The 16,010-nt window shown below is 44.5% G+C and overlaps 1 protein-coding gene across 1 annotated transcript in view; it reads left to right on the plus strand.

The window, feature by feature from the left end:
• Positions 1-16,010, plus strand: part of NOL10 (nucleolar protein 10) — a 156,913-nt gene that overhangs the window by 119,195 nt on the left and 21,708 nt on the right. The window contains exon 20 of the mRNA XM_082249167.1: positions 7,158-7,260. Coding sequence (XP_082105293.1) covers positions 7,158-7,260 — 103 coding nt within the window. The remainder of the gene's footprint in view (positions 1-7,157; positions 7,261-16,010) is intronic.

Raw genomic sequence — 16,010 nt, forward strand, 5'->3', positions numbered from 1 at the left:
ATGGCTTTCCAGTATTAGTCTGTAGGGTTCAATATTGAGTTGGCCCACCCTTTACAGCTATACCAACTTCAACTTTTCTGGGAAGGCTGTCCACAAGGTTTAGGAGTGTGTCTATGGGAATGTATGACCATTCTTCCAGAAGCCCATTTGTGAGGTCAGGCACTGATGTTGGAGAGAAGGCCTGGCTCGCAGTCTCTGCTCTATTTCATCCCAGAGGTGTGCTATCGGGTTGAGGTCAGGACTCTGTGCAGGCCGGTCAAGTTCCTCCACCCCAAACGTGCTCATCCGTCTTTATGGACCTTGCCTTGTGCACTGGTCCAAACCATTTGGAGGGGGGATTATGGTGTGGGGTTGTTTTTCAGGCGTTGGGCTTGGCCCCTTATGCCCAGTACACACGATCCGAAAATCGGGCGACGTTCCATCCGTTATTTTTCGTATTCTAGCAGCTCTTAATAATATTCGCTTAAAGGGAGAGGTTACTCACGATACGAATTTTCTCGGACGATAATTCTTAGCTTCCGGTATGCGTAACCACGCTGTAGTGTGTGAGGGGAAAATGTCTACTGCTCATGCGCTGTCTACTGCTCACCATTTTTTTCGGACGAACAACATACTGATAATACGATTATCGTACAATGTGTTATAATACGATCAAAATTTTTATGCTTGCACGACCGGATAATATCGGGTGAACTGTCGTGATCGCCTCTCATAAGCTGTGTACTAACGATCCGATTATCGTCCGATCCTTTCACAAGCGTTAATTTTCGTCCGATTTTCGGATCGTGTGTACGGGCCATTAGTTCCAGTGAAGGGAACTCTTAACATGTCCGCATACCAAGACATTGTGGCTAATTTTATGCTCCCAACTTTGTGGGAACAGTTTGGGGATGGCCCCTTCCTGTTCCAACATGACTGTGCACCAGTGCACAAACAAGGTGCAAAGAGTGGGCCCTTAAAGTTCATGTGCATGTAAAGGCAGGCTTCCCAATAGTTTTAGTATTAGTATTAGTGTTTGTGTGTGTGTGTGTGTGTGTGTGTGTGTGTGTGTGTGTGTGTGTGTGTGTATATAATATATAAGGTTTTTTCTCTGTCGCTCATTGACAGACGTAGTCTTCTTGATTCACAAGAACTGGGTTATGTTGTCTCCGCAGGAGTAGGACTAGGCAGAAAAGAAAAAACGTTCTGGCTCCACCCTAGGGGCAGTCCCAGAGGGTATATCCTCCCTCTCTCTGCTACAAGGCATCAGTTTTTTTCTGTCTAGTCAGGAGTAAGGACCTAAGTTCCTTGCTGGGGTCCCTCCATCCAGAAGTCTTCCACCAGTTGTGCCTACGTTGGGGCACCCCCCGGATGTGGATCTGTTGGCATCACGATTCAACAGGAAAGTACAGAGATTCGAGGCTTTCTCCCGCGATCCTCTAGCAGAGACCGCAGACGCACTGATCGCCCCATGGGGGCAATACCAGCTAATGTATGCCTTCCCTCCTCTCGGGCAGGATAGAGGAGGAAGGAATTCCAGTAATCCTGGTAGCTCCGGACTGGCCTCGCCGAGCGTGGTACGCCGACTTGGTCAGACTGGTGGCGGACGTCCCGTGGAGACTTCCTCTCAGGGAGGACCTACTGTCTCAGGGACCGATCTTCCATCCTGCTTTACGATCGCTGGCTTTAACGGCCTGGCTATTGAGACCCAGGTGCTGAAGGACAAGGGATTGTCAGCTTCAGTTATTCCTACTCTAGTTAAAGCAAGGAAAGCGACTTCCAGAAAGATTTATCATCGCACATGGAAGTCCTACATTGCATGGTGTGAACCTCTGGGGTTCCGTCCACGGTCTTATTCGGTTAGTCGAATATTAGCTTTTCTGCAACAAGGGGTTGAGCAGAAACTGGCCTTGAGTACTATCAAGGGTCAGGTCTCAGCATTAGCTATCTTCTTTCAGAAGCCTTTGGCTACTCATTCCTTGGTGCGGAATTTCATCCAGGGGGTGCGACATCTGGCTCCGCCAGTGCGCGCGCCGTTACCACCCTGGGATCTTAATTTAGTATTGTCGGTTCTTCAGAAACCTCCCTTTCAAGATATTAGGGAGATTCCTCTACCTACGTTGTCCCAGAAGGTGGCCTTCTTGGTGGCTATCACTTCTGCACGCAGGGTGTCAGAACTGGCCGCATTATCTTGTCGTTCCCCATATCTGGTGGTTCATAGAGATAAGGTGGTTCTTCGTCCGAATCCATCCTTCCTACCAAAAGTGGTTTCAGAATTTCATCTGAATGAAGAAATTGTATTACCTTCCCTGTGTCCTAAGCCCAGTCATCCTCGGGAGTTTGCTTTACACTCCTTGGATGTGGTCCGGGCGATCAGGGTATACTTGAAAACGACAGACTCGTTTCGTAAGACGGATTCACTTTTTGTGATCCCGGATGGACCCAAAAAGGGGTTGCCTGCATCTGCCGCAACTATTTCCAAATGGATCAGACAGACGGTGGTACAGGCTTATTCTATTAAGGGTCGGGAGCCCCCGTTCCCTGTTAAGGCGCACTCCACTCGGGCACTTAGTGCGTCATGGGCCTTTCGCCATCAGGCGTCAGTGGTCCAGGTGTGCAAGGCGGCTACCTGGTCGTCGGTGCATACCTTTACAAAACATTATAAAGTTGATGTAATGGCATCGTCTGATGCCTCGTTTGGCCGCAAGGTTTTGCAGGCCGCCATTTGAGGAGACCAGTGGTCTACCTCGAGGGTTTTTTTCCGTTGGAATTTTTATTTTGAGTCTCATTCTTTGTTTATAATGAGCCTTTAAAACTTCTAGTTTGGCACCGGTTGGGCCTTCTAGATTGGATTTTGATTTCTGTCAATCCCACCCCTCATTTGTGGCACTGCTTCTGGATGTCCCAGTTCTTGTGAATCAAGAAGACTACGTCTGTCAATGAGCGACAGAGAAAATCTGATTTTTGTAAGATCTTACCGTAAAATCCTTTTCTCTTAGCTCATTGACAGACGTAGTACCCGCCCCTCTATCATTGAGTTGGGTTGGGTTAAATTCTCTGTTGCTGCTTTGTGACAGAACTGATGCCTTGTAGCAGAGAGAGGGAGGATATACCCTCTGGGACTGCCCCTAGGGTGGAGCCAGAACGTTTTTTCTTTTCTGCCTAGTCCTACTCCTGCGGAGACAACATAACCCAGTTCTTGTGAATCAAGAAGACTACGTCTGTCAATGAGCTAAGAGAAAAGGATTTTACGGTAAGATCTTACAAAAATCTGATTTTTTTTTTTTTTTTTTTTTAAGCCCAGGGATGGGCTTTAAAATAAAGAGCCACTGCTGTTTTACTATCTTCATTATGCCAAATACTGTATGTAGCTCTGCAGACGAGTCTGTGCTCTGCATTTGAACTAGGTCATGATCAGGGACAGGATTATTCCCATTGCTTGCTTTTTTGTTATAGGTGTGTCACCATTTGATAATTGGGTTAGGGGGTGAATTTTCTGACACGTATAAAGTTTGCGTGTATAATTTTCTATTAATATCTAGAGCTGTCTTAACAAGACTACACTAACTCAGGACCCATCATTTGACACTGTGAGAATCTGACTCTGTTATACGATATGCAAATCTATAAAATCCTCAGCACCGAGCCCTGCCAGCCATATGTGTTAGTTGCATACGTTTGCAGATGTATGTGAAAACCACAATTGCAGTGTGTCTCCAAATGTGGTCTTACGTCTTCCAGGGGAAGTGAGGTCCTAGAGGACAGACCACACACATGTAAGAAGTAAAGGGAAATAACATATTTTCCGCATACACAGGAGTTTAAGTGCTAATAAACCACTAACCAAAAAATGTAATATATTACAGTTTAACAATCATTAGATGTGGTGGCTGCGTTAGTTCTATTTTATTTAGGCTTTTTTCCCGTCTGTTTTTACCTGGTGATCTGGCCAGTAACACACCTCCTGCATTAGGCCTGGTTCACACCTATGCAGTTTGCTTTTGATTAATTTCTGTGCGTTTTTGCACATATGTTCCTGTGGTGTTTTTTTTTTTTTTTTTTATGTGTTTTGCATTTTTTATGCTTTTTTTTTTTGGGGGGGGGCCAATTTGTTGTTGGGCAGATTAACCACTTAAGCTCCAGAAGGTTTTACCCCCTTAATGACCAGGCAATATTTGCGATTCGGCACTGTATTACTTTAACAATTGTGCGGTCATGCGATGCTGTACCCAAATACAATTGATGTACTTTTTTTCCCCCCAAATAGAGCATTCTTTTGGTGGTATTTGATCACTTCTGCGGTTTTTAGAATTTGCGCTATAAAAAAAAAAAAGCCACAATTTTGAAAAAAACAATATTTTTTACTTCTATAAAACATTCCCAATAAAAAATTTAAAAAATCTATTTTTTTTATCAGTTTATGGCAATTTGTATTCTGCTACATATCTTGGGTAAAAAAAAAAAATCCCAAAAAGCGTATTTTTATTGGTTTGCGCAAAAGTTATATCGTTTACAAACTATGGGATAGATTTTTGGACTTTTTATTTTTTTTATTAGTAATGGCAGCGATCAGCAATTTTTAGTGGGACTGCGACATTGCGGCGGACGAATCTGACTGACACTAAGTGACACTTTTTGGGGACCAGTGACATTAATACAGTAATCAGTGCTAAATAATATGCACCGTTACTGTATAAATGACACTGGTGGGGAAGGGGTTAATACTGGGGGTGATCAAGGGGTTAACTGCGAGCCTAACTGTGGGGGGGGGGGGGCTTTGTGACAGGCACACAGAGATCTGTGTTTCAGCTTAGCTGAGACACACGATCTCACTGTGCATGTCTGACAGGAGAGCCGCCTGCTTTGTTTACATAGGCAGACGGCTCTCCTGTCAGTTTCCCTGAAGATTGCAGGAGACCAGCGGCAATCGAGCCCGCTCCTCCCATGGTCTGGCTCCCACTGTTTCTAATCGCACCGGGAGCTTGGCTCCGGAGGCGTGCGGGTGCGCCCCTGAGACCGTATACACATGATTGTGTAGCTCTACGTGATTATGCGCAGCCGAGCCGCCCTGCAGCAGTAAATATGCGTGGGGTGGTCAGCAAATGGTTAAACAGGCAAATAACGGCAAAAAACAACTCTACATGCTTTTCTCCAGCTTCTCCATTGAAGTTTATTGACTTAAAAAGAATTCCCTGATCTTTTCCAAAAATTCAGCAGCTGAAAAAAGCATGGCTGTGAATGTGTCCCATAGGAAACCATGTTAAATGGACCATAGTGCGTTTCTGCATAAAGCACTAAAAAACGCAGGGGTGTGAACCAGGCCTTAGAGTGCCACCACACTGGATGAAAGAGCACAGGTGCACCCTTGGACAGCAGCATTGTCATCCTTGGAGGGAGTGTTAGATGTACTAGCAGTTTTAGATACACTAGCAAATTTAAGCCAACATTTAGCTCGCACTACAATTTTACAAGTAGTAAATACTGGCACTGGTGGACACTGATACGTGGCACTGGTGGACACTGATACGTGGCACTGGTGGACACTGATACGTGGCACTGGTGGACACTGATACGTGGCACTGGTGGACACTGATACGTGGCACTGGTGGACACTGATACGTGGCACTGGTGGACACTGATACGTGGCACTGGTGGACACTGATACGTGGCACTGGTGGACACTGATACGTGGCACTGGTGGACACTGATACGTGGCACTGGTGGACACTGATACGTGGCATTGATACGTGGCACAGGTGGACACTGATTAGTGGCACTGATACGTGGCACTGGTGGACACTGATTAGTGGCACTGATATGTGGCACTGGTGGACACTGATTAGTGGCACTGATATGTGGCACTGGTGGACACTGATACGTGGCACTGGTGGACACTGATACGTGGCACTGGTGGACACTGATACGTGGCACTGGTGGACACTGATACGTGGCACTGGTGGACACTGATACGTAGCACTGGTGGACACTGATACGTGGCACTGGTGGACACTGATACGTGGCACTGGTGGACACTGATACGTGGCACTGGTGGACACTGATGCGTGGCATTGATACGTGGCACAGGTGGACACTGATACGTGGCATTGATACGTGGCACAGGTGGACACTGATTAGTGGCACTGATATGTGGCACTGGTGGACACTGATACGTGGCATTGATACGTGGCACTGGTGGACACTGATACGTGGCACTGATATGTGGCACTGGTGGACACTGATATGTGGCACTGGTGGATACTGATATGTGGCACTGATATGTGGCACTGGTGGACACTGATATGTGGCACTGGTGGACACTGATATGTGGCACTGGTGGACACTGATATGTGGCACTGGTGGACACTGATATGTGGCACTGATATGTGGCACTGATATGTGGCACTGATATGTGGCACTGATATGTGGCACTGATATGTGGCACTGATATGTGGCACTGATATGTGGCACTGATTCGTGGCACTGGTGGACACTGATTCGTGGCACTGATTCGTGGCACTGGTGGGCAGTGGCACTGGTGGACACATACGTGGCACTCGTGGACACTGATACGTGGCACTGGTGGGCAATGAGGAAATGAGTAAAAAAAAAACAGAAAAGGGGAATTAGGTCACAACACATCATATTCTGATTGGCCAAACAAGTCACGCAAAATAATTCACAAGTCGCGGTAAAATTGCGCTAAAATCGCGGTAAAAAGTCGCTCCGACATGGGGCGACTTATGGTCGCCGCAGTGTGAACCGGCTCTGAGTCTTTCTTCTAGGGAGAAGTGTGAATCAAAAGCACCATATGTGCACCACTCATGGTATTGGCAGGGATTGTGGGGGTCCTTGATATGAAATGGGTTACTTAAGAATGGATTATTTCCAGTCAAATGTCTGCCTTTCTGTGACAACCTTCAGCCATAGAATACATTACTGGCAGATCTTTCCGAAAGGTGCAGTCAGAATTTTCCTGTCTGATTGCGCTTATGTTGAGAATAAGGTGGTTTAGGAAGTGTCTTCTCAGCAAGTTAATCCATTAATTGTTAATAAATCTGGTACATATGTAACCAGGGACTCTGGGCATGTTTGTTCCCCAAAATAGATGTGTTTAAATATTAGCAAGAATATAGTGATTATTACAAGATCCGTGCCATCATTCTGTCTTTCTTTTTCAGCAAAACCCTTGAAGATCGCATCAAGGTTGAAGAGAAACTTGAATTGCTTAATGTTGCTGATACAGCAGTGGGAAGCAAACAGTTAACATTCACACTGAAGAAGGTAAGATTGGCATTTTAAAGAGGGCCTATCTCGAGAAAGCTAAAAAATGAATCATTGTTGTCCTATGATGAGTGTAATGGCAGAACCAATCTCTGGCCAAAAAAAGGTTGATCTGTGCCTCTAAAGCAGCACCTTGTGTTGTTTTTGTATGGGAAATTTTGACAGTTTGGGCTGTAAAGTTGCTAATAGGCATGGGATATGTTCTAACTGGGCAGTGACTTGTTAAAGGATGGGAGTTGTAGAGGGAAGAGGTTGTAAAACTAGCTGATCTGTACTACCCTCTCTCCCCATCACCCCTATCCAAAGTAGTAAACACAGGTGACATCATCCTGGAGCTCTGTCTGGTCATGTCCAAATATCTGATCACCTTCTCTAAGCAGCTGTAGGTGAGAAGGAGCTTAAGCTGGCTCTTGCAAGAGTGAACAGCTATGCACAGAAAACATACTGGCAAAAGTGTCAGTGATCTAAGAGATAATCCAGGTGAACCACCCACAGTAGGGGCTGCCTGAAAGAGAGAAAGAAATTTGGGTTTTCTGCTGTCATATAATAATTTTAGCAGCGTGTTGGCACCAGATTACGCTATAAATATATTTCATTCAAAGAAAACCTGTAATAAGCTTAATATAGAAGCTGCATTGCTATTCTTTCCTGTATGGCACCCTGGCCCTTTTGCTTTTCCCCTGGGCCCTGGGAGATTTTGACGTATTGTGTAAGTATACTTGGCATGGTTAACTTGTGGATGCCCTTTTCCAGCAATACAACAGTCCAACTAATCATCAGCACTTTTATTTCACCCACTCCTATACCAGATTTGGATTCTTCAGCCATCTTCATTGGCCAGAGTGGACTGATGTAATTTCCTTAAATGCTTGAGGGAATAACTTCATCTCAGTAGAGCAGGGTTTCTCAAACTACGGCCCTCCAGCTGTTGCAGAACTACACGTCCCATGGCGCATTTTAAAACTATGACATTCACAGACATGACTAAGCATGATGGGAATTGTAGTTCCTAAACAACTGGAGGGCCATAGTTTGAAGACCCCTGCAGTAGAGGATCATGGCAGGACTGTATATTGAACTGTGCATGTGCTGACCACTAGGAAGAAGCATTTATGACCAAAGACATACAGCATACTTTTCTGTTCTAAAAATCTCAGTTGGCAGTTTTTCAAAAATAAAGTTTACTTCTGATTTAAGTCATTGATCTGACACAAGCTGACAGATATGGCCTTATGGCCTGTCTTCAGTTTTATTAATCTAAATAAAATATTGATGTCATTAGGTCGTTTTGAGAGCCAGGCCATCTGGATTTTAAAAGGTCAGCGTTGTTGGCCCCTCCTATCTTTTTTTTTTTTTATAACCAGTGTAAACTTACTACAAAGTAAACTTTTCCAAAAAAAGTTTGCCTAAATATATCCTTGGTGCCAGCCACCCATGAAACTTTACTAGCAAATACAGACATTGACCAGTAGTTGCCCACTCTGTGGTACAGTGCCTTAATAAAGTATTCATAACCCTTGCAGTTTTCCACATTTTGTCATGTTATAACCAAAAATGTAAATGTATTTTATTGGGATTTTATGTCATGGACCAAGACAAAGTGGCACATGATTGTGAAATAGAAGGAAAATTATAAATGGTTCAGCCCCCTTTTTCTCTGACACCCCTAACTAAAATCTGGTGGAACCAATTGCCTTCAGAAATCGCCTATATATTAGTCTACCTAACCTGTATGTAATTGAATCTCAGTATAAATACAGCTGTTCTGTGAAGCCCTCCAGGGGTTTGTTAGAGAACCTTAGTAGACACCCTGCATCATGAAGGCCAAAGAACACACCAGACAGGTCAGGGATAAAGTTGTGGAGAGAAGTTTAAAGCCGGGTTAGGTTATATTTAAAAAAAAAAAAAATATCCCAAGCTTTGAACATCTGACAAAGCACTGTTCAATCCATCATCTGAAAATAGAGTATGGCACAACTGCAAACCTACCATGACATGGCCGTCCACCTAAACTGACAGGGCAGGCAAGGAGAGCATTAAAAAAAACACTGCACTTAAGTAAAAAAGGTAGGAATAAGCAGCCAGCCCTAGAAGTCAAATACAAAACTCCAAAACAGATCATATATACATTGGTGCAGCGCTAAAGTTGATAATCTAAATACAAGTCATTCATTGAAATGTCAATACAGAATTGATAGAATAAATGAATACTTTTCCTTGTGCCCAACTTGACCACCTGTAAGGCTCTGTTCACATGTAGGCGTTTTGGGGCGTTTTTGGGGGCGTTTTTCTGCTCTAGGATCAGCTCTCAAAACGCCCAACAAGACAAATCCTATTCATTTCAATGGCCCCTGTTCACATCTGAGCGTTTTGACGCTGTAAGCAAAACGCCCAACGCTCAAAGTACATGAGCTTCTTTTTGGGCAGATTACAGGCGTTTTCCATTGGTCTCTATTCAATCTAAAAACGCCTGCACAAAAAACGCCTGTAAAAACGCCTGTAAATCGTGGTAAAATCGCTGTAAAACATTGCGGTAAAATCGCGGTAAAAAACGCTACGCTCAGGTGTGAATGTAGCCTAACTCAGTGGTCAATTTACATCTGCTAAGCAAACACTGCTGGTGTGGAGTTGGACCTTTCCTCTTCAATCAATATCACTTTCTCTGTACCTATTACTACACGGGATTTGGATAAAGATTCATTTCACTTCTTTATGGACATTCGTTTATTTTATCAATTCTGTATTGACATTTCAATGAATGACTTGTATTGAGATTATCAACGTTTAGCGCTGCACCAATGTATATATTATTGTAAATAAAGGGGCTTTCCACTTTCATTCAAAATGCAGTGGAAGTTTCCCACTCGGAGTGGACACTACTTTAGTGGGTCAAAAATCTCCACCAGTTTCTTTGGCTTATGAATGACAACTGCGCACATTAGGCATCCGTTAACAAGGGAAGTTGCCCATTGCAGCCAGTTTGCTTTTATTTTACCATATGTTAGATGACAGCAGAAGATGAGAGATTGCATTGAGCAGAATTTTTTTACCTCAAACCCCTAAATATCAAACATTTGAGAATACGCTGTGGCCATCAAATTACAACATGCAGTGTGGCTGCACTGTACTCTGTATCAGACTAAGCTGCTATATAAAAAAAAAAAAAAAAATTGGGGGACTATTAGTCACACATTGGCATCACTATCCAATCAAAAATATTCTTATACATAGATTCTGGCAGTGCTCTTTGCCAGTCTGTGGCATTATCATTCAGGAATATTATGCAGTAAAATTACTCTGACTTGTATACAACATTGAGAGCTATTGTAAAATCTTTGCTTACCTTTGTGCCAAAAGACTATTGTCGGGTTTTACAGAACGCAGCACACCAAGAGTCTGTTCATACCCGCAGCTCATGAAAATGTGAGGTATATGCTGCTGCATTGATATAAGCCTGGTACACACTATATATATATATATATATATATATAGATATATATATATATATATATATATATATATATATATATATATATATATAGATATATATATATATATATATATATATATATATAGATATATATATAGGGAAAAAATTGTTATACAGTCAGATCAAGGAACTACTAAACCAAGCCCACATCCTGGTTATTAGAATATATATATTTATATATATATAATATAATTTTTTTTTTTTTTTTGATGGGTTTGATGGAAAAAAAAATGACAGCCAACTGGCTGCAGCACACACGGATCAAATGTCGGCTGGTTTCTATTGAACTGGTCGATGCCACCCGACATTTGGCCCATGTGTACTAGGCTTTAGCTTGGCCAGGAACAATGGGTCACAACACAATTTGCTGATTATACAATGAAACAGCAGACTGATGATCTCCTCCCTGTACTCACTATGTTCTCTGCACTTTTCAGCATGTTCAGTGTGAGCACATATGTATGCAGTGGAGATTTACTGGGGTTGACTTACTAAAACTGGAGAGTGTAAATTCTGGTGCATCTGTGCGTAGTAGCCAGTCTGCTTCAAACTTCAGCTAGTTTAACCAATTCAGCTCCGGAAGCTTTTACTCCCTTAATGAGCAGTCGTGCAACGTTGTACCCAAATAAAAATTATGTTCTTTTTTCCCACAAATAGCCTTCTTTTGATGGTATTTGATCACTTGTGTGTGTGTTTGTTTTTTTTTTTTTTGCGCTATAAACAAAGAAATCTAATTTCTTTATCGGTTTAGGCCAATTTGTGTTCTGCCACATATTTTTGGTAAAAAAAAAATCCCAAAAAGCGTATATTGATTGGTTTATGCAAAAGTTATAGCATTTACAAACTATGGGATATATTTTTGGACTTTTTTTTTATTGTTTTTATTAGTAATGACGGTGATCAGCGATTTTTAGCGGGACTGCGACATTGTGATGGACAAATCTGACACCAAGTGACACTTTTTGGGGACCAGTAACAACAATACAGAATCGGTGCTAAAAATATGCATGGTTACTGTATAAATGACACTGGCAGGGAATGGGGTTAACATCGAGGGCGATCAAGGGGTTAAGTGTGCACCTAGGGAGTGCTTTCTAAATGTGGGGGGAATGGGCTGACTGCAGGAAGAGAGATCTGTGTTCCTGATTAGTAGGAATACAAGATCTCTCTCTTCCTGTCTGACAGAACGGCGGTCTGCCCTGTTTACAAGGCTGATTGGCTCCCGCTGTGTACAATCACACCCCACACCCCCTAGAGCCCATCTACAAAAATCACCTACAGGTACGTGATTTTGCACTTAAGGGCCGCCCTGCTGCAATAAATGTACATGGGGCGGTCCTTAAGTGGTTAATTAAAGTGATTGTAAAGCCTCATGTTTTTTTTTTTTTTTAATTAAATAACAAACGTTATACTAAACTGCTCTATGTAATGGTTTTGCACAGAGTGGCCCAGATCCTCCTCTTCTCGGGTCCCCTCTTCAGTGATTCTGGCCCCTCCTTCCCGCTGAGTGCCCCCACAGCAAGCAGCTTGCTATGGGGGCACCTGAGCTGAGTAACCGCTCCCTGTATCCATTTAGACACTGAGCCAAGACCCGGCCACGCCCCCTCTCTCTCCTTATTGGCTGGCTGACTTTGACAGCAGTGGGAGCCAATCGCGCCGCGCTGCTGTCTCAGCCAGTGAGGAGGGGAGTCCCGGGCAACTGAGAAACTCCTGCAACATTGCTGGATAAAGATGGGCTCAGGTAAGTAATGAGGGGTAATAAAGAAAATTGCTGCGCTAACTGAAATTCAAAGCTTCAAACATACAAACTTCAGAAGTTGGTAATAAAATCCAAATAGAAAAGCTGCTACACAGAATCTGGAATAAAAAACAGATCTAAAAGCAATATAAGAACAATGTAGCGCTAATCATCAGTAAAAAGTTCTCAGAAAGATTAAAAAGTCCATGTAAAGTCCCAATATGATCAGATGAAAAATGTAGCGAATCCGTGATACCACCACCAGACACCCAGTTCACACTGACCCTTACCACATAACGATGATCCCCATGACAGAGATCCCAAATGCCAAAAATAGACTCAGTAGGACTCGATATGTATCCTGGATAATATGCGTCCTTCTCTGGAAGTCTCAGGTCAGTAGTCACAGGTATGTAGGGAATGAAGCACAAAGCAGTATCATAGCGCAGACCATTTATTAACCTGATCAAAATAATAGATTAAAAACACTTACAAGGATCCAATCATAACGAGCATGTAAAGCAGTCCAAATTGTTTCCAAGCATGTTCCGCCACGGCATTCCACCAAAATGATGGCCGCCACGTCTCCTCACTGTGGGCGAGCGTGTCCACTGTGACCGCCCGACGTACGTTTCGTTACACTGAACGTCTTCAAGGGGCCCTTGAAGACGTTCAGTGTAACGAAACGTACGTCGGGCGGTCACAGTGGACACGCTCGCCCACAGTGAGGAGACGTGGCGGCCATCATTTTGGTGGAATGCCGTGGCGGAACATGCTTGGAAACAATTTGGACTGCTTTACATGCTCGTTATGATTGGATCCTTGTAAGTGTTTTTAATCTATTATTTTGATCTGGTTAATAAATGGTCTGCGCTATGATACTGCTTTGTGCTTCATTCCCTACATACCTGTGACTACTGACCTGAGACTTCCAGAGAAGGACGCATATTATCCAGGATACATATCGAGTCCTACTGAGTCTATTTTCTCTAGCGCTCATTGACAGACGTAGTCCTCGGTGATACACCACCTTCGGGTTATGTTGCCTCCACAGGAGCAGGACTAGACAGGAAATTAAAAAGCTCTGGCCACACCCTAGGGGCAGTCCCAGAGGGTATATCCTCTCTCTCTCTGCCTCAGCAAATCAGTTATTTTCTGTCTAGTTAGGAGTAAGGACCTAGATACCTTGCTGGGATCTTAGGTCCTGGCAAGATTTTTTTCTTAAAGGATTTTTTAGACAGCTTTTTTTCTCCAGTGTTCCTGTGAGATCTTCAAGCAAGAAAGCTGAACTGGGCGACGGGCTGGATGTTGAGATCCGGTGGTCACCCCAGTTCAGCCTACGAGCGCGTGCAGGCCATAGCTCCGCGCTGGGTCGGCCGCGACAAAGTCCCATTAAAGGACTGACCCCGCGAGTTAAACGTCTCGCTGAAACGCCAAAGACCATGAGTCACGGCGTCCATATCGGTCGACAGCCCTCCCGCCCCGGTGGAGAGGGGTACTGTCAGGAGTTGGTGCCCGCCTGGTTCCGGTATGGTGAGTAGTATGTTCCCCCTTTTCCCCTGACGGGTCTTGTGGTGAACGCGGGCCCCTCTCTCTATGGTAAGATAGAGTCCCTCTCTATCCTATAAATGACACAGATCCTCCTACTTTGAGTGTGATTTTATGTGCAAAAAGCCAGGAGGCTTGGTTTGGGAGCTAACAATCTAATTGTATACATGTTAAAAAGATTATAATCTGTGGCATTCTGGGAATCTTACGGTGATAAGAATAAGCTACCTACCAGTCAGAAGCCACGGACATGTAGACTGCCTTCCTAATCAGATCTCCAGCTATTAGCAGGCCTCCCGAATGGCCATGCGGTCCGCCAGGGCCGGTACCGCCAACCACGCCAAATCCCCATGCAGAGAGAGTGTTGTGTGCCCTGCAGCACACCGCTATTCAGTACAGGCCGCCGCCATTTTTTTTGCTGGATCGCACGAGCCGCCATTTTGGCGTAGCCTCGTGTCTCCAGCATGGGGGCGGCCATGTTTGAGGTGATCCAAACACCTCGTGGAGCTAGGGGAGGCGCCGGAAGGCGTGCAGAGGGGCGGAGCCGCCTCCTTTCTTCCTGGGCAGCCAGCCAAAAGACTTCCTGTTTGTCAAGACAGCGCTGTAACCTGTTGCAGTTAAACTCTGAGCATCAAGTGGTGAGCCTGGGGGTCTATCTCTCTCTCTCTCTCTCGACCGATAGGGATCCCTAGCAGGTAACACTAAGGGGCTTTTTGTGGCGCTGGGGGTCTGAAAAAAAAAAAAAAAAAAAGTTTTTTATTTTTGAATTATATTATCCAGGAAGTGACTGGAATTATCATGGACCCTGCCACACATATTCCCCCACCTGTTTCCCTCGAGGGGGCCACGGGACCCGCCGGTGCACAGAGTGTAGAGTCATTTACAGCAATTTTGGAGTCTATGGTGGCTCGGGTGGAGGCGGCCTGTCAGGGACGGGGGTCAAGGAAGCGACCCCCGCCTACCCCTATACTATCTGACACCTCTGACTCTGATTCAGAGATGGTCACTGCAGTTGCAGGTTCCTCTGCAAAGGCTGTTATCCCAGGTAAAGCCCCCTCAGACAGTGAGGAGGACGCTTCTTCTCCTGCTATAATTCAGGAAGAAGCATTGGTGGACGCACTAGTTGTGGCAGTGCAGGAAACCTTAAAACTTGAGGCTTTACCGGCAGAGGCAACTGAAACAGAGATTCCTTTTGGTACTAATAAGCCCATCAAAACGGTGAAGGTTTTTCCTGTACCCAAATGTTTCGGTAATCAGATTAAAGGAGAATGGGAGCATTCTAAACGTACCTTTACTATTTCCAAGCGTATTGCTAGACGCTATCCGTTTGAGGAATCCATCATTAAGAAATGGACGGTACCACCAGTGGTGGATCCACCTATTTCCAGGCTGAATAAAGCCACAGTTATCCCAGTGGAGGACACTTCGTCCTTTAAGGATCCGGTGGATCGAAAGATGGAAGCAGAGTCCCGCACCATCTTCTCTCTGATAGGGTCAGCATTTAGACCAGTAATTGTTATTGGTCTAGTTTCCCAGACACTTACGGAATGGGCGAAAATGGTACGCCAAGACCTTAGGGGAAAAGATATTCCCCAGGAGACATCTGATTTGATGGAACAGATTATACAAGGGCTACAGTTTATCTGTGACGCAGCCTTGGACACTACTCCCTTATTAGGGCATGCATCTATGTCAGCGGTGATCCTCAGACGTGTGCTGTGGTTAAAATGCTGGTCAGCTGACCTAGGTTCCAAAAAGACCTTGACAAATCTCCCTTTTCAGGGGAATCGTCTATTTGGGGCCAACCTAGATGAAATCATCAAGGATGCCACTGGGGGCAAGAGCACTTTTTTGCCACAGGCTGCTAAAGCTAAGGGACCTCGCAACAAGCGAGGACCTTTCTTTACCGCCCATAAAGGGCGCCCGGCTGGTACTAGCGGGAAAGGCAAGACTCCTCCAGGAGGGTTCAAGAAG

This window comes from Pelophylax lessonae (genome assembly GCF_965119305.1).
Source record: "Pelophylax lessonae genome assembly, chromosome: 3".
In the NCBI taxonomy this organism is placed as follows: domain Eukaryota; kingdom Metazoa; phylum Chordata; class Amphibia; order Anura; family Ranidae; genus Pelophylax; species Pelophylax lessonae.